The sequence below is a fragment of the Musa acuminata genome, chromosome BXJ1-9 (assembly GCF_036884655.1).
Source record: "Musa acuminata AAA Group cultivar baxijiao chromosome BXJ1-9, Cavendish_Baxijiao_AAA, whole genome shotgun sequence".
In the NCBI taxonomy this organism is placed as follows: domain Eukaryota; kingdom Viridiplantae; phylum Streptophyta; class Magnoliopsida; order Zingiberales; family Musaceae; genus Musa; species Musa acuminata.
Genome location: NC_088335.1, coordinates 23108080 through 23133815, shown reverse-complemented (window position 1 = coordinate 23133815; position 25736 = coordinate 23108080). Strand labels below are relative to the sequence as shown.

General features: G+C 37.9%; 2 protein-coding genes across 6 annotated transcripts in view; both read left to right on the top strand.

The window, feature by feature from the left end:
• Positions 1-23143, top strand: part of LOC135584300 (diacylglycerol kinase 1-like) — a 32740-nt gene extending 9597 nt beyond the window's left edge. For all 5 annotated transcript variants that reach the window (XM_065083445.1, XM_065083442.1, XM_018818494.2 and 2 more), the window contains 7 exons: positions 11822-11870; positions 12865-12947; positions 13205-13272; positions 15391-15465; positions 22207-22294; positions 22395-22511; positions 22658-23143. In XM_065083445.1, coding sequence (XP_064939517.1) covers positions 11822-11870; positions 12865-12947; positions 13205-13272; positions 15391-15465; positions 22207-22294; positions 22395-22511; positions 22658-22972 — 795 coding nt within the window. In that variant the 3' untranslated portion in view covers positions 22973-23143. The remainder of the gene's footprint in view (positions 1-11821; positions 11871-12864; positions 12948-13204; positions 13273-15390; positions 15466-22206; positions 22295-22394; positions 22512-22657) is intronic.
• Positions 1934-11815, top strand: LOC135593424 (uncharacterized). Its single transcript, XM_065083441.1, has 4 exons — positions 1934-3797; positions 3877-4083; positions 4174-5385; positions 5478-11815. Exons 1-3 carry the CDS (start codon positions 3215-3217, stop codon positions 5370-5372), a joined length of 1989 nt encoding a protein of 662 aa, XP_064939513.1. The 5' UTR covers positions 1934-3214; the 3' UTR covers positions 5373-5385; positions 5478-11815.
• Positions 23144-25736: the final 2593 nt, after the last annotated feature.

Here is a 25736-nt window from a genome sequence, read left to right as displayed (position 1 = left end):
CAAAGCAATACCTAATTGTTGGAAAATAAACATATTTTCTTTTCTATCTTTCTTATTAATTACACACATCCACTTCAATGTTCTCATTTCAGTAACACAATTTTTGTAATATTGTTATAACAATAAAGCATTGTTGTCCAACACTCACTTAGATCCAATTGAATTTTAGAGATACTTATTTTAAATCTTTTTCTACTTTCGATAATTTTTTTTAAAGCTTTGTAGTAGGACATAATTTAAATTCCTATATAGTTAGAATAATTTTATATATCACACTTATTTTGTAAATTGTTACGAAAAAGCTCTTTCTTCATTCACCAAGCATCTCTAAAAATCTCGAACTTTTGTAAAATAAATTAACCAAGCTATTCCTTAATGCATCTAATATTAACTAAATCCTTAACACTTTCTTTCCCTAGCTTTAGTAATTCGATATATATCATTTTCTTATCTTTTAGTACCTAATTTGTTATAAAAATTGTTATAAGCTTTATGTTTTGTTGTATTGATTAACTCTTTTAACCTCTTTTTTAGATTCTATATATCTTTAAAATTTTTCCTCGTTTTTATAGTTTTACGAATCCTTAAAACATGATCTTATGGTAATAATTGTTTTTTGAACTTCCTCACACTACATCCAACTCTTCCTTCACCTCTACCTTTAGTTTCACTGATAATCTCTTTTATTAAGCTCCTAATCTTATTGCTATCGTAATCCAAATAATATTAATATTATCCTTATCTAAAGTCTAATCCGCCTTATTTTCCATCCTATTCTTAAAAATCCTTATATTAGTATCTTAAAATTTTATCTAGTCATAATGAATTTTTCTATTAACTTGTCTTCTTCTGTATTCAATAACAAATATCTAATGCCATCAATCTATGTTGATTTGTCAAGCTCTTGCTAAGTATAACTTTATAATTCTTATATATAACTTTGTATTATTTTCTAGTGAGAAAAAAGTTTATTTGACTATAGTTATGACCAAGGTTCGCCATACCGATGTGTATCGCCCGGTACGGGCGGTACGTATCGGTCCGAGAGGCGACCGGTACGCGGACCGCCCTCTACCGGGCGGTACACCAAAAAAAGTATATATCGGGCGGTAACGGTCGAAATTTCGACCGTTACCGCCCGGTACCATTCGGTAACGGTCGATTTCGACCGTTACCGCCCGATACCACTCGGTAACGGTCGAAATCGACCGGTACCACTCGGTAACGGTCGAAATCGACCGTTACCACACTGTAGCAGTGCTATAGTGCTCCAACGGTCAAATTGACCGTTGGAGCCCTTTCTCCTCCTATTTAAACTAATCTTCTCTCCCCTATTTCATTATACTCTCTTAAACTCTCTCTCAAACATTTCTTTTCTCTCATAAACTCTATAAAACAACGATTTGTGAATTCAATCGAGGTAAATTTAGGAAGATTAAGAGGAAGAACTTTCTAATCAAGAGGTATGTATTCGTTTTCTTTAATTAGAGAGTAATTAAGTTATTTAATGCTGCGATTAGTTATTTTAATGATGATTTAATTGAAATTTGTTTGATTTTATATCAATTTAATGTCTTTAATACCTATTAGGGTATTTGTCATGTTTATAGTGGTGAAAGAGAAGTAAATGATTAGTGTAGATAAATGATAAGTTTATCATAATTTGAATTTTGAATCATATTGGATTAAAATTACATATTTAATGTTTCTTTTATGTGTTTAACATATATATGATGGTAAAATAAGTTTAATTATGTTTTATTAAAGTTATTTAATACTGTAATTAGTTATTTTTACGATGATTTAATCAAAATTTATTCGATTTTATGTGAATCCAATATCTTTAATATCTATTAGAGTATTTGCCATGTTTATAATGTTGAAAGAGAAATAATTAGTGAAAAATTAACTATATTAATCATATAATTAGTGTATCTAATGATTTTAATACTTCTTTTATGCACGTAACATATTTATGATAATAAAATATGATTAGTTATGTTTTAATAAAATTACTTAATATTGTGATTAGTGATTTATGATCGATATTTGGTCAATTTAATATGTTTATACTTTATAGTTTATTTGATTTAAATTTGATAGGATCATGGCACCAAAGGAACAGTCACACGATGATGCATGGGTTCATGCCCGAAAGCTAGATGGAAACCGTCATCATTGGCAATGTATTTATTGTGACTACATTGGTAAAGGTGGAGGAATAACTCGAGTAAAAATGCATTTGGCTGGTGGGTATCCTGACGTTGCAAAATGCAAGAAGGTTCCAACGGAGATCCGTAAATTATTTCAAAGCAAGATGAAACAAGCAAAGGAAGATGCATTAAAAAAGAAGGCAAGAGTTGAGGAAGAATATCATAGGGCTACACAGGAACCAGTTTATGATCAGTATGAGGGTTGCGACGATGAAGTCGACCCGGATCTCACAGCTGGGATTCGTGCATCATTGGAGCATCAGCATACGGTCGATGAAGCAATGAGGCATCGACGACCTGACTCACAATTAGAGCATGGTAGTGGTAGTGGAATCCAGAGGTCAACCAGCATGAGGCAACCAACTGCTCCTTCTCAGTTAGGCCGAACTAGTAGCATGAGGTATGGTGGACTCCGTGGTTTTATAAGAGGTCTTGGCAGGAGGTCCGCACCAGATATTGTTGATATTGATCCGCAAGCCTATCCCCCACAAACAGCGAAACAGACACGGATTGACGATGCATATACAAAAGAAAAAAAACGGGATATTAGGAAGGCAATCTCAAAATGGTTCAACTTTCATAGGATTCCAGCCAACACAGCCCAAGGTCCATATTATCAGAGCATGATCTCCTCTATTCAAAAGTCTGGCATGGGGATCCAACCTCCAACACCGAAGGAGATTCACGGCGTGTACTTAGATGAGGAGGTGGCAGAACTAAAGGATTGGATCAAATCCTTCAAGAGGCAATGGGATGAATATGGGGTGACATTGATGTGTGACAGTTGGACAGGACCAACAAGAATGAGTATCATCAACTTTCTTGTTTATTGCAATAGAAGAGTGGTGTTTCATAAGTCCGTTAATGTTTCTGAAAAGATCCAAGATGCAAACTACATTGAGAGCTTGATGGACACTATGGTAGAGGAGATTGGACCATAGTATGTTGTCCAAATAATAACCGACAATGGAGCGAATTTCAAAAAAGTCGGTTTGCAATTGATGGAAAAAAGAAAAACTTTGTTTTGGACTCCATGTGCAGCTCATTGCATAGATCTAATGCTAAAGGATATTGGTGAGTTGGATACGGTCAAGAAATGTGTAGCTCGAGCACAATCAATTACAAAGTTTATATATAATCATCATTGGGTCCACGCATTAATGCAAAAGTATGTAAATGGTGAGATACTTCGACCTGGAATTACTCGGTTTGCTACAAATTTTATTGCATTAAAATCATTACAGCAAAAAAGACATGGCTTGAAGGCAATGGCTAGCTCACAAGAATGGTCTGAATCCAGATATTCGAAATTGAGTGATGGAAAGAAGATAGAAAAGGCCATTCTTTCATCTAGATTTTGGGAGACTATAGGAGAAATCATAAAAGGTGTGGAACCACTTTATATTGTCCTCCGTAAAGTCGATATGGACGAGCGTCCACAAATGCCGTATCTTAAATATATGCTGATTTCAGCAAGAGAGGAGGTCAGGAAAGCATTCAAAGATGATTTTAAGGCCGACCAATACGTACGAATCATTGATCGTCGGACCGAAGTTCATATGGATCAAGATATCCATAATGCAGGTAAATTCATATTCAAAAATACTTAATTTATTATTATTTAGATAATAAATTATCATACTAACAAAATTATGTTTTGCAGCGTATTATCTAAACCCGGCAATTCAATATCGATATGCTCTCGGAACGCAAAATAATTTCCTAACGACACTACGAAATGTTATATATCGACTCTTGCCAAACACTACCGAGGCAGCCGATGCTCTTATGGAGGGTCGATTATTTCGAGAAACAGTTGGTTCATTCTCCGACGTTGTAGCTATATCATGCCGTTACACTATGGATCCTGGTGAGGAAAAGTTATGCATATTGATTATCAATTATATTTAATGTTAATTATTTGTTATGCTAATAAAATCTTATTTATATCTTATTGCAGTCGAGTGGTGGTTACAATTTGGAGGCGATGCACCACATTTAAGGAAGGTTGCCGTTCGTGTACTTTCACAGACAACAACATCTAGTGGTTGCGAATGTAATTGGTCAACGTTTGCGTTGATTCATACGAAAGTCCGCAACAGACTCTCCTACAGACGGTTAGAGAAACTAGTATATGTCCATTATAATATGCGGCTAAAATTGCGATGTGCTGAGTTGGATAAGGAGCCAGAGGAACCAGATATTGATCCCATTGACCTCCAATTCTACAACGAAGATTCAGAGCCAATGTTAGATTGGGTTGAAGCAGCAGAGAACCAAGAGGATCCTCTACTTGATGAGGCGGGAGATCCTCAGCGTCCTTCACGTTTTATCACCGAGGCAATAGAAGAAGAAGAAGCACAACCCCAACGGGTAGAAAATCCCCCTCGATTACAACATGGTATGAGTCAAACTGCTCGAGGAACTACCGATACCCAACGGTCACACTCGTCCGCCCAACGTGCAAAGGCAAAGGGGAAGGCAATAGCATCAGTTGCATCGTTGGAAAGAATCGAGTCGGGCGACGAGACACCTTCACAATCACATTCTCTTTCTCGTTCGGTCCAGAGACATGACAGCAACACGGACAGCAGTGCCTCAATAGATGATGGCGGTGATACCGGGCAGTCGTTGGTCTCGTCTGCACAACTTGAGGGTGGTGAATGGATTGAGGAGCAATATTTTACACATGCCACTCAAGATTCAGATCATGGAACTCGACAAGGTACTGGTCAAGTTTATGCGCGGAAGGGAAAGGAGAAGGGGAAGGGGAAGGCAGTGGATGAATATGAACAAATGCGACAGAGCATACATGATATAGACACAGAAAGAGACTCATCGTATTCACAGCCATCGTATTATGAAGAATCATATGGGCAACAACAGTATGGTGATAGTTGGTCATCCTTCTCTGAGCAACAGCATGATACAGAACAACACCAATATATGCCTCAAGAGCTGCCTCGGACAAATATGATTTATGACGATCAATCTACGATCAGTACCACATTGATGCATCAATGCCATACGGTGTATCAATACACTATGTCATGGGATCAATTTCATGATTGGGTCCAACAAACGTATCATATTGATATGTATCGGATCGAGGACCCCGATCCACCACCCGTGGAGGCTCGTCGTTCGTTTTGGTGGTAGAATTAACAATCAGGTATATCTAGATATATGATTATTTAATTCATTTGAATTTTAGAGTTTATATTGTAACAAAGTAGTCTAACAATTCAACTGATTTTTCTATAGATATTTCAATCTATAACGAGCTGAAATACGAACCTCGAACAAGACTACCTCAAAGCCCGAAAAAGATATATGATGCTATTTTTATCTAATTTACATTGATTTTGTTAAACTTATACTATTACTATATTTATTTGTAACTTGAAAACTCTATCCTAACTTTTTTTTTAATTTTCAGGTATTTTCGGAGGGATAAATCGGTGAAATTAAGTGTACCGAGCGGTACACCTCGGTATACCGCTCGGTACGCCGTACCATACCGTACCAAGCCGGCGTCGAAACGCTGGTACGGTACGGTTCGGCGAACCTTGGTTATGACAACTATTATAAGTAATCAAATATTCATCTCTCTTCTTAAAGTGAATATTTATAATTATGAGATTTTATGAAGTAACAAATTCTAAAATCATACCACCCCTTCATCCCTTTAAATTCACCATAAGTTTTCTTTACATTCTTTTTTAGTTTAATCAGTTGGTCCAACTTGATCGGGTTAAGCACTTATAACATTCAAAAACTTTTCTCCCAAGACAAGTTTTAATTTTTAAAATCTTCAAATCTTTTCACATCAACAATAATGTTCTTCAGATCAACAATTCGTACAACATTTCCATATTTAACTATTTTGGTATACCAAATTTTAAATCAAATACTACCAATATCTCTAGAATTTTCTCCAACCTACTTGATCTTTTGTAAGAAAATAATGTTTATTCTTCTACTGATCAATGCCTATCAATTCGACTCCCATTTCTGAAATTGTTCCTATATTCAAAGTTATTGACCTAATTCTCTATTCTTGGATTAACTTCTTTACTCGCATTGGTCCAAAACAATGAGAACCCTTGCCTACTTTGCACCACATTCGGGTGCCGATGTGATAAGCCATTTTTGAGCAACCTCCTAGCTTACTGTTTGCGATTCAAGATACCTAGATGGCAGGGGTGTCTTATGTCGGTTTTTAGTGACGACGTAGCCATATATTGAAATTGGATAACATCCATGTTCATGAGATCTGATGTAGTTTTATGTTGGTTGTCAATGACCTAAAGCAACCCTTTGCCTTTTCCATCCGGGCTTGTGATCAACATTGACGATGTGAAGTTACACATTGATCAATAATTATCAATTCGACCATGGTTTGATAACATACCATCTATGTCACTACTGATTGATATTTATATACTGTTATTCTTTTTCTTTGTTACTAGAGGGTACAAGCCGATATACCCTCTAGTTTATTGGCACTGTACTAGTTTGACCCATTACCAACTTGGTATTGGTTCGAGATTTAGATCCTTGATTATGAGATCACAATTATATAACTTTTAGACAAAAATATATATTGGCTTCATAAGTGTTTGTGGGCCGAGCAATTTTGCTTTATCTGGTTCAACATTGAGCGTGCCATCTAGTGGGCTAATGTTATTAGGCATACCGGGTTGTTCGCTTATTGTTACTGAGATAGAGCTGTACAGAATGATAAGTCTACCACTCTATTATTGATGATCATCGCGCGCCCACAACACCTTGATTAACGTTACTTATGTTTGCTTGTGCTATTGTTTATCATTGTGGTTTGCTTAGTTTTTGTGTTTTTCCTTGTTTTTGTAAGCCTAGACAGATCGTAAGGTTGCACACCAATTGCTCCCGGAACAAGTGAAAACTAGGCTAAAACTTCCCCTTTTTTCATGTTGTGGCTTGATTTCTTAAGCCTATAGTGTGGTACAAAACATCAACTATTTTAGCCCCTAGAATGCTTTTGGGTGGCGAATCAAGCAAGAGTGCTTTAAGGAGGTAGCTGTCTCAAGTGGTCTCAATAGGGTCGCAAGTGCAAACTCATTCTCAAGCTGCTAGAGCTGCTCAAGAGGAGTGTCATAGTCAGAATGGTGAGTAAGAAGTTGGCAATTCTCCATGAGTGGAGGAAATGCAATCCGAAATGCTGATTATGGGAAAGCAAAAAAAGAAGAAGAAAATGTTTGCAATGAGGAAACTTGCCTCTATGTCGTTGAAACAAGCTTAGAGGAAGTCTACCAAGGCTAGTGATGACTTTTTAGGATAGAAGACTTGCAAGAGGTGGAATCTCGAGTTGACATGATGGAGTCCCAAGTCGATTGACTTATTATTCACACCAAGGAATCAATGCAGCATCTACAATAAGTAGTGGCTGATCTCACTGCAATAATTATAGGGTTCAAGAGAGCTTTACTTGTGGGCGGGGGCAATACCTATGTTGCTTCATCACAAAATTTGAAGGCATCCGAGCTGCACTGCTATGGGGTGCTAGGGATGCAAAGGAACTCAAAAAGTTTTATTCGACATGGAGTAGTACTTTCGGGCAACGAGGCTTGATTTTGAAGAGACCAACGTGTTGATCACGACCATATATTTGAATGCGGATGTCAAAATCTGGTGGCACACCCAATGGGAAGAAATCCAATACGGGCAATGTCGGGTGGACACATGGGAGGACTTGAAGCGTGAGTTTTGAACTCAGTTCTTGTCTAAGGATATTAAGTTCGTCGCCCATCGGAAGTTCAAACAACTTCGTCAAACCGGATTGTGTAGTAGTACTCGACAAGTTGCAGCTTTCGACATGGTTCAAAATTCACAATGTATTCCATGCGTGTATTTTAAAAGCCTACTATTCAAATCCGTAAGATGCTTTTAGAAATGTTAAATTTGACTACCCTCCACCTAAGTGTCTTATGAAAAGTGAGTTGAAACCATTTTAGCAGGTCTCAAGATACAGCACTGTAGTGAAGCAGATCGAGTATTTAATGAAGTGGTGAAAGATTCTCAAAAGCCAGTTGGGAGCTAGAAGATACGTTGCGACATGAAGAAAAAATCGTCAAAGCCTACTAGCCTTCGTTGATAGATTAAGTGGGGGAGAATGTCACAGATGGCCATCGCATGCTTGCAATACCTTTGTCAACATACCATTCATCGCTTATGTTTGCTTGTACAATTGTTTGACAATATGTTTTACTTAGATTCTGTGTGTTTCTCTTTGGTTTTTGTAAGCCTAGGTAGTTTGCAAGGTTGCACAGTGACCACTTATCGAACATGGGAAAACTGGGCCAAAACTGTCTTGTTTTCATATGTCCGGACATGATTTCTCAAGCCTACTATCCGGTGTAAAATGTCAGCCATCTTAGTTGTTGGAACCCTGAGTGGTACTGAGCTGGATGGGGCTTTAGAGTAGTATCGAGCCTTATTTAGATTCACAAGTTTATATGCAAAGTGTGCATAGACTTGCCCAACACCTCAATACCTGGGTGAGCGGTCATTTGTGGGCTTGTGGCTGTCTTTTTCTCTTCCAAAGTCTTTGTTTTCACCTTGCATTTCAAGTGTTTGTTGAATTGCTTGAGTGCTGTGTTTTTGAGCGAGACGTTGTGACCTCGTCTTTGAAACTAACCAACTTGTATATTATTTACAGGTCTCTTAAGACCTATGCGAGGTTACACTTAGGCTGACCTTTTATAGACGGATATCATAAAGGTGCCTCACGACTTCACAATTTTAGCTAAGTCCATGTCAATTCGATGCTAGTACTCAACTCTTATCTTATAAGGAATTCTTCTCCATGTCATTGTTTCATTTTCTCTTCCCTCTTTCTTACTACCAACCATAGTTGTTCCGCCAATGCCTTTTTTGCTGCCTCCACCATAACCAGCTCTATGCTGCCATCCACCAACCAATTGCACCGGCTTTGCATTTCTTAATTCATGGCCTTGTCAACATCTCCTTCCTCTCCACTAGCATGTGAATCTTTGCCTTCACCACCTTCCCATCCCACTTCTCTAAAATTTCCAACAGTAGTAAAGTTCCACAAATCCAAGTCAAGCTTCTCACTTTTCTCTATTTTTGACTTTTCTGAATACAACCCAATTCGATCAAAATGTTAAACAAATCACTGGGCAATCAAACAAGGAACTCTGATTCATGAGCTTGCATTACTGGACTTGATGAAGCTACAAAGAGATCATTATTGCAGGATCGATTAAATGATGATGTCTATTCTATCTGTCTCTATTTTCATAACTTTTGTCACTTATAAGCCAATTGAGCTAAATATTAAGTTCTCTCATTATGAAGTGTAGACCTGACATTTCTATTCACATAACCTCAAATATGTTTTTTGCCCATGAGAGATGAAAAGAAGCAACTAAAGCCCAAAAACGAAGTCTCGGTAAATGAATGGTGTTCCATGCTTTTCATGGGCTATATATCATCACTCAGTGATTGAAAGAGGTGCTCGAGCGCTCGCCTAGGCGCTCGGGCGAGGCGAGGCGAGGCTCGAGCGCCTCGCTAATGTCCCAGGCGGTGTGCTTCAAACAGGTGCTGCCTAGGCGCTCGCCCGAGCCCAGGCGCTGGGTGCTTCGGGCGAGTGCTTGGGTAAACCAAGTGACTGAACCAGGATTTTATGTCCGGTTCGATCCTGGTTCGGTTGTTAGTTGGTTCAATCGAACCAACTAAATCGATATAACCCTTACCCAACCCTAACCCTTACCCAACCCTAACCTGTTGCCGATGTCGCTCCCGATCTCGTTGCTCGTCGCTCCTGCTCCCGCTGCTGCTGCTCGTCGCTGTCGCTGCTCGCGCCTCCCGCTGCTCGCGCCTCCAGCGAGCCCTCCAGCTGCTCGCGCCTCCCGCGAGCCTTCCCACTGCTCGCGACTCCCGCGAGCCCTCCCGCTGCTCGCGCCTCCCGCGAGCCCTCCCGTTGCTCGCGCCTCCCGCGAGCCCTCCTGCGAGCCTTCCCGCTGCTCGCGACTCCCGCGAGCCCTCCCGCTGCTCGCGCCTCCCGCTCCCTTTCCCTTTCCCGCTACCGCTCGCCACTGCTTCCTCGTTTCTCCGTCAGGCTCAGTATACAGTATACTCTTAATATTAAGTTTATTTGAATTTTGAAATGATTAATTTTCAATACTGTTAATAGATTAATAATATATTATTTTGATTTTAATGTTGTTAATTTTTATTTTGATGTAAAATTTTATTGTTTTGAATTTTGAAACTTTTTGTTAATGTGACATTGTGATTTTGTATCTTAGATTTTCTTAATTTAATAGCATATTTTTATTTAAAATTTTAAATAATTATATTTATTAATTATATTATATATTTTTATATTTTAGCGCCTCGCTTCGCTCGGGCGAGCGCCTGGGCGAGCGCCTAGCGCCTCGTGCGTTTTTGGACTTTGGCGCCTTTTGACGCCTAGCGCTTTTTAAATCACTGGTATCACTTATTCATTATATACAGTAAAGATAAACATCAAAACTAGTGATAAAGGTTTGAAACTTTTGTAAAAGCTAAAGCCATAAACATAGATTATCATTGCAAATTCAATTAAAAACAATGTTAGCTTCAATCATAGAGTATAAAGCTCATGCTAAGGTGATGTTTTCCTCCATTCTTTGTACATTTTCAGTAATATCTGCTTTTTTTGTTTTTGTAGATTTGATGTGAGAGATAAATTTTATCTAGGTATAAGAAGGAATCACCTCATTCACGAAAGAATAGTAAGAAAGGTTGGACAAATTTACCAAAACTAAAATGTTTTTCCAGAGCATGAGAATAATAAAGATGATATTTGAGTTCCTTAGATTAGCTGCAGCCCTCCAAATATCTTATTTTGGTGTTTAAATCATCACCCTCATATCAACTTAAAATAATGCAGAATTTTTGGTGCCACAGGGTTGAAAACTCGGCTTTAGAACTCCATTTTTACTCTAGTTGGCCAAATCACTCTTTTGTCACATGAGAAACAGTGGTTTTGCTCAAAACTTTTCAGTTTAAGTCAGCACTGGAAAAACTGGTAGAAACTGAGTTCCAGACCAACCATTTCCATGGACAAATCTGCTTGTTCTCAATTGACTCACAGATGTACTTTATTAGTCCAGATATATCCTTTTATCTGTCATCTATTTTCTTCGCTTCAGTGGAGGGACTGTTAAGGCTTACAAGGCATGAAAAGCCGATACAAAAATTCACATTACATCTAGGTGGTATATCAACATGAGTGTAGAAGTAGTTGAAGTTTGTACTGATGTGATACTACAAATAGGAGATCAAGAGACATTTTGCTTAAGCAACATATATTTCTAAGAAATAATATTTTTCCTTCTGATCAGAACTCAGAAGGTCAATTACTTATCTTGATTATGGACTAAGGTTCTCTTTGAGCTGCCTAAAATAGTTCAGAATAAACGGAATTCCAAGATTATTCAAATCATTCGGCAGCATTTATATTTATAACTGGCAGTCCTGAATATCATGTTCCCAGAAATGACATATGCTACTTAACTACTACTATATGCATGCATAACTTGTCCATATCAATCTTCCAGGAACGGCATCAAACATTTCGTGGGGGATTTTGGAACTACTTCAGTATTGGTAAGAGTTCCTGAATTCCTAAAGATTAAATTGCAGATTATTTCTGACTGTAATTTTGTTTGAGGACTTCAAAGAAAATTGCATTTGTTAAAGGAATGTTAAGGGCTCAACTAATGTATCATAGATATGCTACTAAATCATATACATGAAAATTTAAATTGAACAAATAGTTATGGTGACATTATAACAGTTTCTTTTCATTATTCTACTTTTGTATTGATTGATTTATTCATATCACTATGCTTGATATATTGGTCATATATGCCAAAAGCCTGGTATTCTTGTCTAGATCCTCGTAGTACATGATTGTAACCATATCTTTACATTTTAGCATGGATGGGAATTTTAGGAAATTTATTTCATGTTATTTTCATTCAAAGAAAGTTTATGTTAAATTCCCATATGCATGGGGATGTAACTTTTGCATGCAAGCTATGTAATTTAACTATTGATGAATTAACATTGTTAGGATGAGATTTCTTAGTACAAAACTGAATAAATGTACTTAGATAAATCATTTGTATGCAGAAAACAAGAACTTGTACAAGTGTTGTTTGTCTGTATGATCCTTTTAGTAGGCTACTTTCCTTTTATTTGTGAAAAATTCTTTCTAAACTTGAGATGGAAACTTGTATTATGGAACATGCTGGGCTGTTTCTTCGAATGTTTTCTTTGCTGCTATTGCAATAGTCATGAATTTTGAATACCAGTTTGTATCAACTTGTGCACAGTGTAGCTGCTTTAGTGACATAGACTGACATTCTAAACATGTGTGTGGTATACTGAGGTATATGATATCATATTGATACCCCATACCAATTAGCTTGCTGGCAGGCTGGTACTTGGTACAGTTTGGTATATATAGTCTTGTTGGTTGTCAAGTTTTCCTTCAATTTTAAGTGGAAAATTAACTTGAACATTTTGGCTGGTAATTTTCTGGTTTCATAAGTCTGTACTTATGTGCCATTGGTTATGTCAAATGCATGTTTTACAGGAATGGATGCCCAAGTATCATATGCATTTCACCATAAGAGGAAGAAGCATCCTGAAAAGTTTAAGAACCAGTTAGCTAATCAGGTGCTCGTCGATTATTGCTGCTCATATCACCATTCCTATCCTTCATCTGTGTTTACTGTTTGCACTGATTGATTGTAAATCTAAAAATGGAAGTAATTGTTGTTGGTCACATTGGTTCCAGTGCACCCAACTTTGATGGATGTAATTAACAAAAGCACATGTTCCTGCAAAGGATGCCCCATGTATATTAAGCTTATCATCTTTGTTTCTGTCCTCAAATACCTTACTAAAGTTTCACCATTGCATTGGTGTTCCAGAGAACCTATTTAAAGCTTGGATGTACCCAGGGATGGTTTTGTACATCTCTTTTTCAGCCTACTTCAAGGTAACTTTGTGGCAATCTTTTAACAGATTCCCTAGATTTTGATAGCTTGAATAACAGTTGTTGTAATGATCATAACCATTCTCTTATGCTATCTGTTATAGTAAACTTAGCGATACACATGGTAAAAGTTTAATAATGTGAAGATTTATGCTTCTTTGTCTGGGAAAATGATTTATATAACCATACATATTGAATTGCACAATCTGGACAAGTTCTTTTTAGTTTGTGGCTGGCTATACATTATAATCATACATAAAATCTATTGTACTAGTCAAGATACATTATAAAACCTAAAGCAAGTCTTCGAATATCAACTGTATTGATTGGTATGAATTAGTATTTACTGGTCTGGCCAAGGATTAGTTTTGAAACATATTGATCATATCAGTATAATGCCATTTATTTTTTTATTATTTTATTCAATGATACTGAGCTATGTAGGTGATGTATACTGCCAACATACGGTAGTCCACTGAGTTACCAGAATCAGTACAGATCAAGACTTAAATCTTTGGCCAAAAGTCTTCTATAGTTCCAACTTTCAATACTGGATTAACATTAGGCACGCCATCTTGATCATGTGCACAATATGCAGAATTTCCACTTGTTTTAGATCATATAGAAGTCTTAGAATGTTGCTCTATATAATTTGTTCAAGTGACTGACACATTACAAAAACCAGTAACTAAATGTCAATCCATTGTAGAAGCTTTTTATATGGAAGTGGCAGCCATTTTAACTTAGTTGACTTGACATGATATAGTACCACTGAAAGAAATGAGTGTTTGTTAGACCAAATGAATATTGTGACAAGGCAAGTGACACTTGTGTAATTTGGATTTCCAATGAAGGACGGAAACATGTTGAAGATGACTATCAGTTCATTCAACAAAGGGGTTGAATAAGGTGAGAGAAATTGGCATGACAGATACGAAAGGATGAGGTCTACACATTGGTGCATTATGGTTTTCGGAAAAGCAAAAGCTAAAAGTTACTATTATAAAGGAGGTGAAGACCTCTTTACAGCATTAATGATATCATCTTGACTCAGATATTCACTTGCTTTTTCATGCTTTTTTTGTTCTTTGATATGGAACTGCTGTGATATAATTTTCCAGTCAAATCTCTAGCATCCTTGTTAGTCCATGACAGATAGCTTAATATTCTTCTTAAATCTATATGTAGGATTAATGTGATGTTATATTGTGTTGGTAGAATGAGGTGAACTACCTCAGGATGTTATTGCACATGTAAGCCACTTGCAGACCTAGCTTAATAACCTAATCAGGGCAGGCCTAACCATGCCGCGCTGGAATTATTGATAGATCATGTTTTCCTTGGATCCTAATATATGTCAAATATCACATTCAACTAGTTCCATACTTGGTTACTAAGAAAAGCATGATATCATATTTATGAACAGTCCCTGCTATCAATATTAACTTGTATTTATGGCTACATCCACTCTATATCTTGTTGGATTAGTAGGTTACTCAAATTATGACATATGGTATGAGAGCAACTCTATGGAACTCTACTTGGGGAATGATACACGTTTCCTAATGCAGTCTAATATGGTGTAAGGTCAGGTTGGTCCAATTGATCTCCATTCAAACTCTAAAGGAGACCTTGAATTGGAAGGGTGAGATTAGGATATCTTGGTAACCTATAGCATGAACTGAGAAATGCATGATCTACTAATAACTTGGTTTCATTTCTTTCTTAACTGCCCCTCTTTTGTCTCAGCTCTTTGCATTCGTTATTTGGTATTTTGTTTTAAAATTTTGTTACTTTTTTCCAATATAATGAAATGAATGGGAAGTATTTCTGTTTTTTAAAGGAAAAAGAAGGGTTAGTAGGTCACTGGGGCTGTGACATGTATAATATAATTTCACAAACAACCTCATCAACCAAATCTAGACTGTTGTTTGGTGTTAATGAGTAAGATGCACAAGATTAATGAGAAACGTTTACTTAAAGGCTTCGTTTTATTGGCTGAATTGTGATTGTTCATTAAAAATGTGTGTTCTTTTTCCTGAGAAATTGGATTAACTATGATTAGCGTGTGTTATTTTCTGTTGGACATAGTTTCTTAGAATATTTTTTGTTCAAATACAGGAACATAGCTTGTCTTGCAAAGGTCAAGATCATGAAAAAGACTGGCCATTGGGAAAAGCTTCATATTCCTAACAGGTGAAATTTTAGCTGCTTTTCAATTGAAGCATTGCAATTGCCTTCATTGAGTGCAGCAGTACATTACTCCCTACCAATGACTAAATGAATGACTTAAAATATCTATCTATTTAGTCATGGTAGTAGAGCATTTCTTATTTTTCTGATATTGGGATGCTTGGCTATGATTAAATTGTTTTATATTACTCTGCAGTCTGCATGATTGTTTGTGATCCTTTAATGGCTTAGTCCTTTTATGTTTTTTTTCCAATTATCAAAGATCGAGTTATACAATTCAGGAGTCTGTTATTTATTTATCATGATTTTTGTTTCTTCAGGCCTTCTGTTTTTCAATTGCCTCCCATATTTAACATTTGTATTTAGTCCAACAAGCACAAGATAAGGTTCTTTTCTTCCTTTTTTTTCCTCAATACTAAGATGTGACTTAATTCATGAAGCACCTTCTCTCTCTCTCTCTCTCTCTCTCTTTTATATATATATATATAAAACTGTGTTCAGCTTCATCTCTGTTAGGACTCTAACTAGGAGAGTCCTAATTGAGAGGGACATTCATGTAAAACCTACCTAAGCCGACCCCTATTAAAGAGGTGAAGTGGCCGGCTAGGGTTAGGAGGTTATTTCTTAGAGAAGAATAAGGAGTTGTAAAGGAATAGGAGTCTTGAGTAGGAGTCCTATTAGGAGTTGGTTAGAAGTAGGAGTCTTGAGTAGGAGTCCTATTAGGAGTTGGTTAGAAGTAGGAGTCTTAAGTAAGAGTCCTATTAGGAGTTAGGGTTTAGAAGCCCTATAAATAATCATGTATTCCACCTCTTTTCATAAGCAATAGATGAATCTTTTCTGCAGCCTTTGAGTAGCAACTTAGAGGGAGGAACCCCTATAGAGTTCCAAGGAGGCCGATCCCCTAAAAAGATCAACCCCAAGTTTAGAATCTGCAAGGGTTCTAACACCTGGTATCAGAGCAGCGTTCTTGGCATCTCGCTGCCCTTCCACTGCCATCCATCAACCCTCCACAACCGCCCAAAGCAATTCCCACAATTGCTTAAAAGATCGTCGCCAAATTCTACCGTCATCTCCACCACTGCAGATCATCCTTTGATCTCCTCGTGAATTGTAACAGGTTCTGGTTTCCTACCTTACTGCTGCTGCAATTTAGTTATCCTTATTCGAAAATCCAAAAAAAAAAACTGTTCCTATATTGCTGCATAAACCTTTCGTCACAAAGTTTTCATCTCTACGACGAAAGATATATTGTAGAATTCCAGCCGCATAGCACCATCTGTTTGATCTTGCTACTGTGCTTTTTTTATCCAAATTTCTATGAAATTTTTATGACATCTTTGACACTTTCTAACAGCAGATTTTCCTTTGGTTTTTTCAAAAAATTCTCAATATAAACCATTGATCTTTTACGTCTAATCTGCTATACTTGAAAATCTGCACTGTAAAATTTCAACCGCATAGCACTATTTGTTTGATCTTGATACTATATTGTTTCTATCCAAATCTCTACGAAATTTTTATGATAGCTTTGACACTTCCTAACAGTGGATTTCCCTTTGGTTTCATCAAAAAATTCTCAATATAAACCACTGATCTTTTACGTCCAATCTGCTATACTTAAAAATCTGTGCTGCAGAAAATTTCAGCGGCATATTATTGTCTTAACCCATCTATTTGCAATCTTTTTTTGAATGAAATTTCTTATACACTTCATAGATCATCTTGGCTTCCATCTAAGATTGATATATTAAGGAATTCATCTCTAAAAATGATTTTGTGTTGCTGCAAATTTTCATCATAACCCGCTGAAATTTTTCGACGACAATTCTGCTATCGCAACTTGCACCAATTTTCTTGCTGTTATACTGCCGAAATTCTCTTGATTAAATTAGACATCCTTGCTGTTATATAATCTGTGATTTTGCTATCAATTCTCTCCTCAATTCTCTTAAGTTTTTGGTAGAAATTACATCGAGAAACCATTGTTTCTTCGACGACAATTCTACTCTTACAAGACAGCACATACTTGCTGCAACTTCCACTGATTTCTATCAAACCTTTGCTGCCATCTACCACAGATCCAAAACTTTCATTAACAGCCCTAAAACTCCGCTAAACCACACCCTCAAACTGCACCCAAAACTGCCACAAAACAAGTCTAAATCGTAGCCTACATCCACCGATCCACCAACCCTTTCGACCATCACTTCTCTCAACCTATACATGCCTTTAACCTAACAACAAAAGAGAGATTTTAACATCATAGATTTGGAGGCATATACTATGGCATCTAAGGAGGCAATCAATGCTAAATTCGAAGCTTTGGAGGCGCGAATGGAGGATAAGATTCGGACGCTCTTTACCGAACTCAGATTGGGCCGACCACTAAGCCCGAAGAAATCACATCAAGAAGAGAGCTTTGCCCAATCACACCAAGCCCAAAGATATGACTTCCAAGAGAGGGGAAGCTCTATGACCAACCCCAACTATCCATGCATGAGAGTAGATTTCCCTAGATGGGAAGAAGGAGACCCGATTGGTTGGATCTCGTGCGCGGAGCGATATTTTCAGTACTATAAAACCGCGGATGCATCTTTGGTGAAAATTGTAGCTATACATCTTGAAGGGGATGCTATACTGGTTTGACTGGTTTGAACATACTTATGGAGTCCTTTCATGGCGACAATTCAAAGAAGGACTGCTGATCCGCTTCAAATCAACCGATTACGAGAATATTGACGGACAACTAGCAAAGATCCGACAAACCTCTACCATTCAGGAGTACCAAACCAGGTTTGAAAGGTTATCTAATCAAACTCATGATTGGTCTCAAAAACAACTATTGAGGACCTTCATCGAGGGCTTGAAGCCGGAGATCCGAGGAGAAGTTAAAGCGCGACAACCATATACGCTTATGGCAGCCATCTCTTTCGCACGACATCAAGAGGAGCAATTGAATCATGAAGCTCGGAGGACTAGGGTCGCTCCTCAACCAGTAATATTGAAGCCCTCAGCCCCCCCTACTGTCGACCAAGTCCCTACACCAAAGAGGTTAACAAGAGAAGAGCTTCGGGAGCGATATGCGAAGGGGTTATGTTGGCATTGTGACGAGCCGTGGAGCCGTGAGCATCGTTGTAGTAAAAGGAGACTTCTTATGATTGAACCAATAGAAGAAGAGGTCATTGAATATCCAGAAAAGAGCCTTGAATATGAAGAAGAAGATGTAGAAGAAGAGCCACAATCGACCGAAGTTACGGTACATACACTAGCCGGCTACTCAAACCCGCAAATGATGAAAGTTGGAGGCCTTCTCAAACAACAACCGATCACTGTTCTCATCAACACGGGCAACACTAATAACTTCCTAAACAGTAAGGTTGCTGTCCATATGAAATTACCTATTGAGAATTGCAGCAGGTTTGTCGTTAAGGTCGCCAACGGACGGATTTTGAAGTGTGATCATAGGTGCCCGCAGGTGAAACTGTTGCTGCAGGACCAAGAGATAATTGCAGATTTCTTTCTCCTCCCTCTTGATGATCATGAGGCCATAATCAGAATTAAATGGTTGATGACATTAGGTGATATTTCTTGGAATTTTATGCAACTAATTATAAAATTTTACAGTAAGGAGAAACAAGTGATACTGCACGGGAAACGTGAGGGCGACGTAACGATGATTTGCGCACAACAAATGGAGAAGGTTTTGCATAAAGCATGTAAGGGCTTTTTGGTACAACTTGAGCAGCAAATTAAAGGAGAGCCAATAGAATTTGAAGATCCAAACCTATTTCCTTTGCTTGCTGAATTTTCAGATATATTTGATGAGCCGCACAACCTACCTCTTACTCGTCGGCATGATCATTGTATAATGATTTTTCCAGTCAAATCTCCAGCAAATACTCAGCCATATCGGTATCCACATCTCCAGAAGGATGAAATAGAAAGGATTGTAAAAGAGATGCTGGAAACAGGAGTTATTCGGCCAAGTTGCAACCTCTACTCTTCACCGGTGCTACTTGTACGCAAGAAGGACGGAACATGGCGAATATGCGTTGATTACCGAGCTCTCAATGGCATAACCATCAAGGATAAATACCCTATTCTAGTAGTAGATGAATTGCTAGATGAAAGGGAGCACAAATCTTCACAAAGCTGGACCTTCAATCCGGGTATTATCAAATACGAATGTATGAAGAAGTCATACCGAAAACCGCCTTTCGAACACAACGGCCACTACGAATTTTTACTTTCTTCAACAAAAGGTGAAATATCTTGGGCATATCATATCAGAGGAAGGTGTGACGGTGGACCCCTTCAAAATTGAAGCAATGCAAAACTGGCCTACCCCGAGGAACATAAAATTGCTACATGGCTTTCTGGGTTTAACAGGCTACTACCGTAAGTTCGTGAAAAACTATGGAAAGATAAGTGCACTACTTACTTCCTTACTAGAAAAAGATATCTCCCAATGGTCGGACAGAGCCTTCATTGCCTTTGACAAACTTAAGGCAGCCATAACGACGACGCCGGTGCTAGCGCTACCAGATTTCAACCGACCCTTCATCATTAAGGTCGATGCATCTGGAGACAGAATGGGAGACGTTCTCATGCAAGATGGTCGACCACTCATATACATTAGCAAGACATTGTCTCCCCCCGATCAAAACATGTTAACATATGATAAGGAGATGCTCGCCATTGTGCGTGCAGCAACGAGGTGGAGACCCTACTTGATTGGCCGATGATTTCAAATTAAAACCGACCATAAAAGCCTCAAGTACTTTTTGGAGCGAAAGATATCATCCCCTGAGTAGCAAAAATGAGTAACAAAACTTCTTGGATTTGATTATGAAATAACTTACAAAAAGGGGAAAGAGAATGTTCTTGCAGATGCGCTTTCGCAGCTACCCGAGCAAGTTGAAGTTTCGGCCGTTTCACTTCCGATGGAATGGTAGGAAAATTCAGAGACTAGTAAGATTATAAAAAAATTGGAGGAAGCACCAAGCCCCATGGCTCATTACAATTGGGACTCAAAAGAATTACACTATAAGGGACGCATTGTGCTTATGATAAATTCTACTTTCATTTTCACGAGTAGATTTTGGACAAAGTTATTCCATATGCAGGGTACTAAATTGAAAAGGAGTATGGCATATCACCCACAAACCGACGGCCAGACGGAAGTTGTAAATAGGTGCTTGGAGACAACCCAAAGCCACCCACCAAATATGACTACCCAAGGAGAACTTCAGACTCAGCCAAGTGCCATTATCGATCGACGGATCGTGACTCGACGACGACAATCCACTACTGAATTGCTAATACAGTGGGCAAACCTACTAACAGAAGATGCCACTTGGGAGAACTATGATGATTTGAAGATCAAATTCCCAAAATTCATGAATCGTCAGCCTTGAGGACAAGGCTGATTTGAAGAGGGCGGGTTTGTTAGGACTCTAGCTAGGAGAGTCCTAATTGAGAGGGACATTCATGTAAAACCTACCTAAGCCGACCCCTATTAAAGAGGTGAAGTGGCCGGCTAGGGTTAGGAGGTTATTTCTTAGAGAAGAATAAGGAGTTGTAAAGGAATAGGAGTCTTGAGTAGGAGTCCTATTAGGAGTTGGTTAGAAGTAGGAGTCTTGAGTAGGAGTCCTATTAGGAGTTGGTTAGAAGTAGGAGTCTTAAGTAAGAGTCCTATTAGGAGTTAGGGTTTAGAAGCCCTATAAATAGTCATGTATTCCACCTCTTTTCATAAGCAATAGATGAATTTTTTCTGCAGTCTTTGAGCAGCAACTTGGAGGGAGGAACCCCTATAGAGTTCCAAGGAGGCCGATCCCCTAAAGAGATCAACCCCAATTTTAGAATCTGCAAGGGTTCTAACAATCTCATTACTAAATTCATCATGTGTTCAAAAACAAATAGTTTTTCTTCCAATGTTTTTCCAAATCATAGATAAACTAAAATTAGACTCTTGAATTCTGATAAGTGATGGACTTACAATTAGTTGACTAAAGTATCTGGTAATGGAACATGAAAGTGGTTTTAGAAGTCTGGGCACTTTTGAATTTAAAGAAATTTGGTTACATTTGCCTCCATTATTTCCCTCAATCCTTCTGTCTGACCTGCATCTATTAGGTCTGCTACATTTCTTTACCCTCATGCATCTTGTCTAGTCTCTTAATTGGGCCTAACAAGAATCTTCATTGACATGCTTGTATTTTGATCTTTAGTGTCCACCTCTTTGCATCTTTAGTTCTTCTCATGAAATCATTCATTTCAGTTGTTGGCTGCCCAGGTAATTTTATAATTTGTTTCCATTTACCTTGTGTGTGATTCTTTGAAAATAGAACTGACATTAGACTATGAAGTTTCAAATATTGAGTACATAAATTTTGATGACAATCATTTCAAAAACTGTCATGTAAAGTGGTCTTTCTAGAAGATGCTTCGATGAGTACTCTGATGGCAAACAACTTGAGCATTTCTGCTATTAATCACACACGGTGTAACTGTAAATAAATTTCTCTACACAATGATAAATGTATTTCTTGGTGATGAATACATAACCATTTAGGAGAGGAGAATTGCTTCTGAAATTTCCTGGGTTGAGACCCACATATCAGGTTTGTGAGACGAATTTTTACCTTGAAATATTCAGGGTTGACTCACCTCTCCTAGAAAGTTTTTCCATTTGAATTCTGAAGGATATTGGTGGGTCACTTCTAATTACAGTTCAATATGCAGCATCAGGTCGATTGTTTGTCTGAACTTGCCCAGCTTTTCTGGTGGATTGAATCCTTGGGGAACACCAGATAAGAAGAAACAGCGAGACGTCGGTTTTTCCTCTTGTAAAGTGTTATACATTGATTTTTCAATTGGGGAAAGAATGTTTGGAACATTTCTTTTTAGTTCTAAATTATCATATCCTACAGCGGGATTTGACTCCACCATTTGTTGACGACGGCCTATTAGAGGTAGTGGGTTTCAAGGATGGTTGGCATGGACTTCTTCTGCTTGCTCCTGGAGGGCACGGGACTCGTCTTGCACAGGTATCTGGTTCACAACAGCTTATATCAGAACTGCTTTTCATCAAATCAACATCATGCCTGAGGATAATATCAGCATGCCATATACGATGATCACTTCAATATTTTTCTTGTGATCTACATTAATAATGTACTCTTTCTACGTCTAGGCTCGTGGTATTCAGTTCAAGTTTCGCAAGGGTGCTGGTGATCATGCATACATGAGAATTGATGGAGAACCTTGGGAGCAGCCTTTGCCACAAGACAAGGACGAGGTTGTGGTAGAGATCTCCCAACTGGGTCAAGTCAGTATACTTGCAACAGATAATTGCATAGCTAAAAGTGTTTATGATGTCTCAACACAACCTGATGAAGACTCGACCAGTGAAGATTCTGACAACAGCTACTCTGAGGAGAGGAAGAATTTCGGAGCAGCAGATGCATTCAGATATTATGATGATATTGATCGTACTTGTATTAGTTAGTCCGTACTTGGCCTTTTGATGTAACCAGTTGTGGTTTACAACCTTTCACCAGCCGCAGTATTTTGACCAGGACACCGTTGGTGGATAAGCAGTTCTTTTTCTCTGTATATATGTGTAATATGTATCTTACCAAAGGATTTTCTTATAAAGAAAGATTATTAACGAGCTCAATGCAGATTTGCAGTTGTCTTGGTTTACTTTACAACACCTCAAGGTAAGGTAGGTAGAGGGGATAGCTAAGTTGGAAGAGTGGCATACTGAAAGAACTGAAGGTTGTGTTCAATCTAAGCTCACAGCATGTATATATTTTCTATTAATTCTATGCAAAAATTGCATGCTAAAAAATTAATATTAAAACATTGGTCATTTTATTTTGGCCAACGCAAACTATAGTCTGATTTCATTTTCCCAACATAAACTATATTCTGATTTTAACTTTCCCAATACAAACTATTCTGACTTGGACAACTCAAAAAGGCAACTTGGCTACTACCTACATATAAAACCTTACAAGCGTCAATCACATAATTACCCATTTAATCCATTAAAAAACTATATATAAATTGGATGATTTTCCTAAACAAAACTAATGTTGTTTTTATTTCCTAAGAGCATATCCATATTAGTTTCTTTCTCATATAGCCTTTTTATTTTTAAATGATAAAATTACCTCCAACTACCATTTATTTATTTATTTGTCTCCTTCCATCTTCAAACTCATTCAATTGAATCAATCTATTCAATTGAACTAATTCAATCAACCTAAAACTTGGACCAGTTCAAAACAAATAATATCAAATAAAATATTAATGTATTATTTATATTAATATAAATAATCTATAATTATATAAAGGGTGAATCTAAAAAAAAACCTATAATTTTGGAAACTTCCTACAGAGTGCCCCTAATTTAGAAATTTCTTACCATTTTCTTACTTTTTAGAAAGATAATATTATCCTTCTAGAATTCGTTGGGTTCACATAGAATTAAACCGAAGAAAAAATCGATTTATCTTAAACCGATTTTGTTACCATACACCGTATAATGTTTTCATTTACCAATCGACACGACCAGTGGTGAATGACATTCCACCTCTCGTGTTTTTCCTATTCCTTGACTGCATTGAGTTCCTATGTCGAAGGGTTTAGGGTTTATGATTACCACAAGGAGTATCAAGCTTGGTATCGAGTTCTAGCAACGAGGCTTTTAGGGTTCTAGCGTACTATCGCTAGAGCACCCCTCTTAACTATGGTGTGGGGTTCCTTCTTTGTCATCTATCTAGCTAGTCTTCATTTCTCAAACAACATTTCTAGTCCCCAGGTCATTTGTATGAATATTAGGATGCTTGTTACTCTTGCATTGATGTTTACTGTTCTAAAATTTGTGAAGCTAGCTCGTAAGCTCTACTACTATCGTAGTGTTCTAAAAAATGTTGGTGGACACAAGATTTTTTTAGGATTCAATATGGTACTAAGAGGGGGTGAGACGAGGGATGAATTAGTACAGTGATAAAATTACAGTTGTGATTCCAAATCTTTCCGAGTTGATAAAAACATAATGAAGAAATCGTATCGATTAAATGAATAATACAGAGTGCAGCTAAGTAATGAAAGTAAGCAGTAAGGAAAGAACACATTGAATTTATAGTGGTTCGGTCGTTGTGACCTATGTCCACTTCCGATTCCTCCTCTGTTGAGGTTACCAGCGTCCACTAATGGTCTTCCTTCAATAGACGAAGACCAACCACATTCTTACAACACTTTCTTCTATTTTGGGTTTAGGAGGCAACCCTTACAAACCTCATACCTCACTTGAATGATCACAAGACTTAGAAAGGGAGGAGGAGGATACTTAGCACTTTTACAATACTTTCACATCCCAACACTTCAAGATTTTGTTCATACTTTGTTACTTCCTTATGTAGAAAAGAGTAGCATATTTATAGGCCCCAATGACTTCAAAATTGGAGCAAAAAAGTGTCTCATCCCGGGTTTTCGGTGTACTAGCGGTACTACCGCATAGTCTGGCGGTACTATCGCCTGATAGAGCCTCGGAGACTAGCTCTGGCGGTACCACTGCCTGGCAGCATTAATTGCCAATGGTACCATCGCCTAGACCACCTAGAAGGCTGAGCCTCCGATAGTTCCACCGCCCACTCTAGGTGGTGCCACCGCCTGATAAGGTTCTAAGTGGCCTAGTGGGCCTTCCATCCGACCTAACTCAGTCTTGTTTTAGGCCTAGTTGGCCCTTAACTGAGTTAGTAGGATTTTCTCATAATCTTAACTCAATCTAAGTTCTAATTATGATAATTAAGGCATTAACTAAGCAATCATTGTCCGGTATGTCAATTGTTATTTCGGCGAAGTCTCGACGAACTTTCGATGAACTCTCGATTAGCTTTTGGCGAACTCCCGACAAATTCTTGGCGAACTCCCAACGAACTTTTAGCAAACTCCTAACGAACTCTCAATGAACTCCCAACAAACTCTCAGCGAACTCCTGACAAACTCTCGGTGAACTCCCAATGAACTCTCGACGAACTCTCAGCAAACTCCTGACGAACTCTCGGCGAACTCTTGACAAACTCTCGGTGAGCTTTCGGCACATCATTCGAATCTTCGACGTATCGTCTGATCTTTGACTCCGACCCAACATCTGTTTATGCCTTATTATCGTAGTTAATCCTGTAACACTCTTCTCAACATATGGATTAGATCAATAATTTATTAATTGATTTCATCATCAAAATTTGAGATTCAATAAT

Bases quoted from the DNA above. Each gene is read 5' to 3' on its own strand.
- LOC135593424 (XM_065083441.1), top strand. From the start codon at position 3,215: ATGGAAAAAAGAAAAACTTTGTTTTGGACTCCATGTGCAGCTCATTGC. The intron at 3,798-3,876 runs GTAAATTCATAT...TATGTTTTGCAG, and splicing joins TCAAGATATCCATAATGCAG to CGTATTATCTAAACCCGGCA. The intron at 4,084-4,173 runs GTGAGGAAAAGT...ATCTTATTGCAG, and splicing joins CCGTTACACTATGGATCCTG to TCGAGTGGTGGTTACAATTT.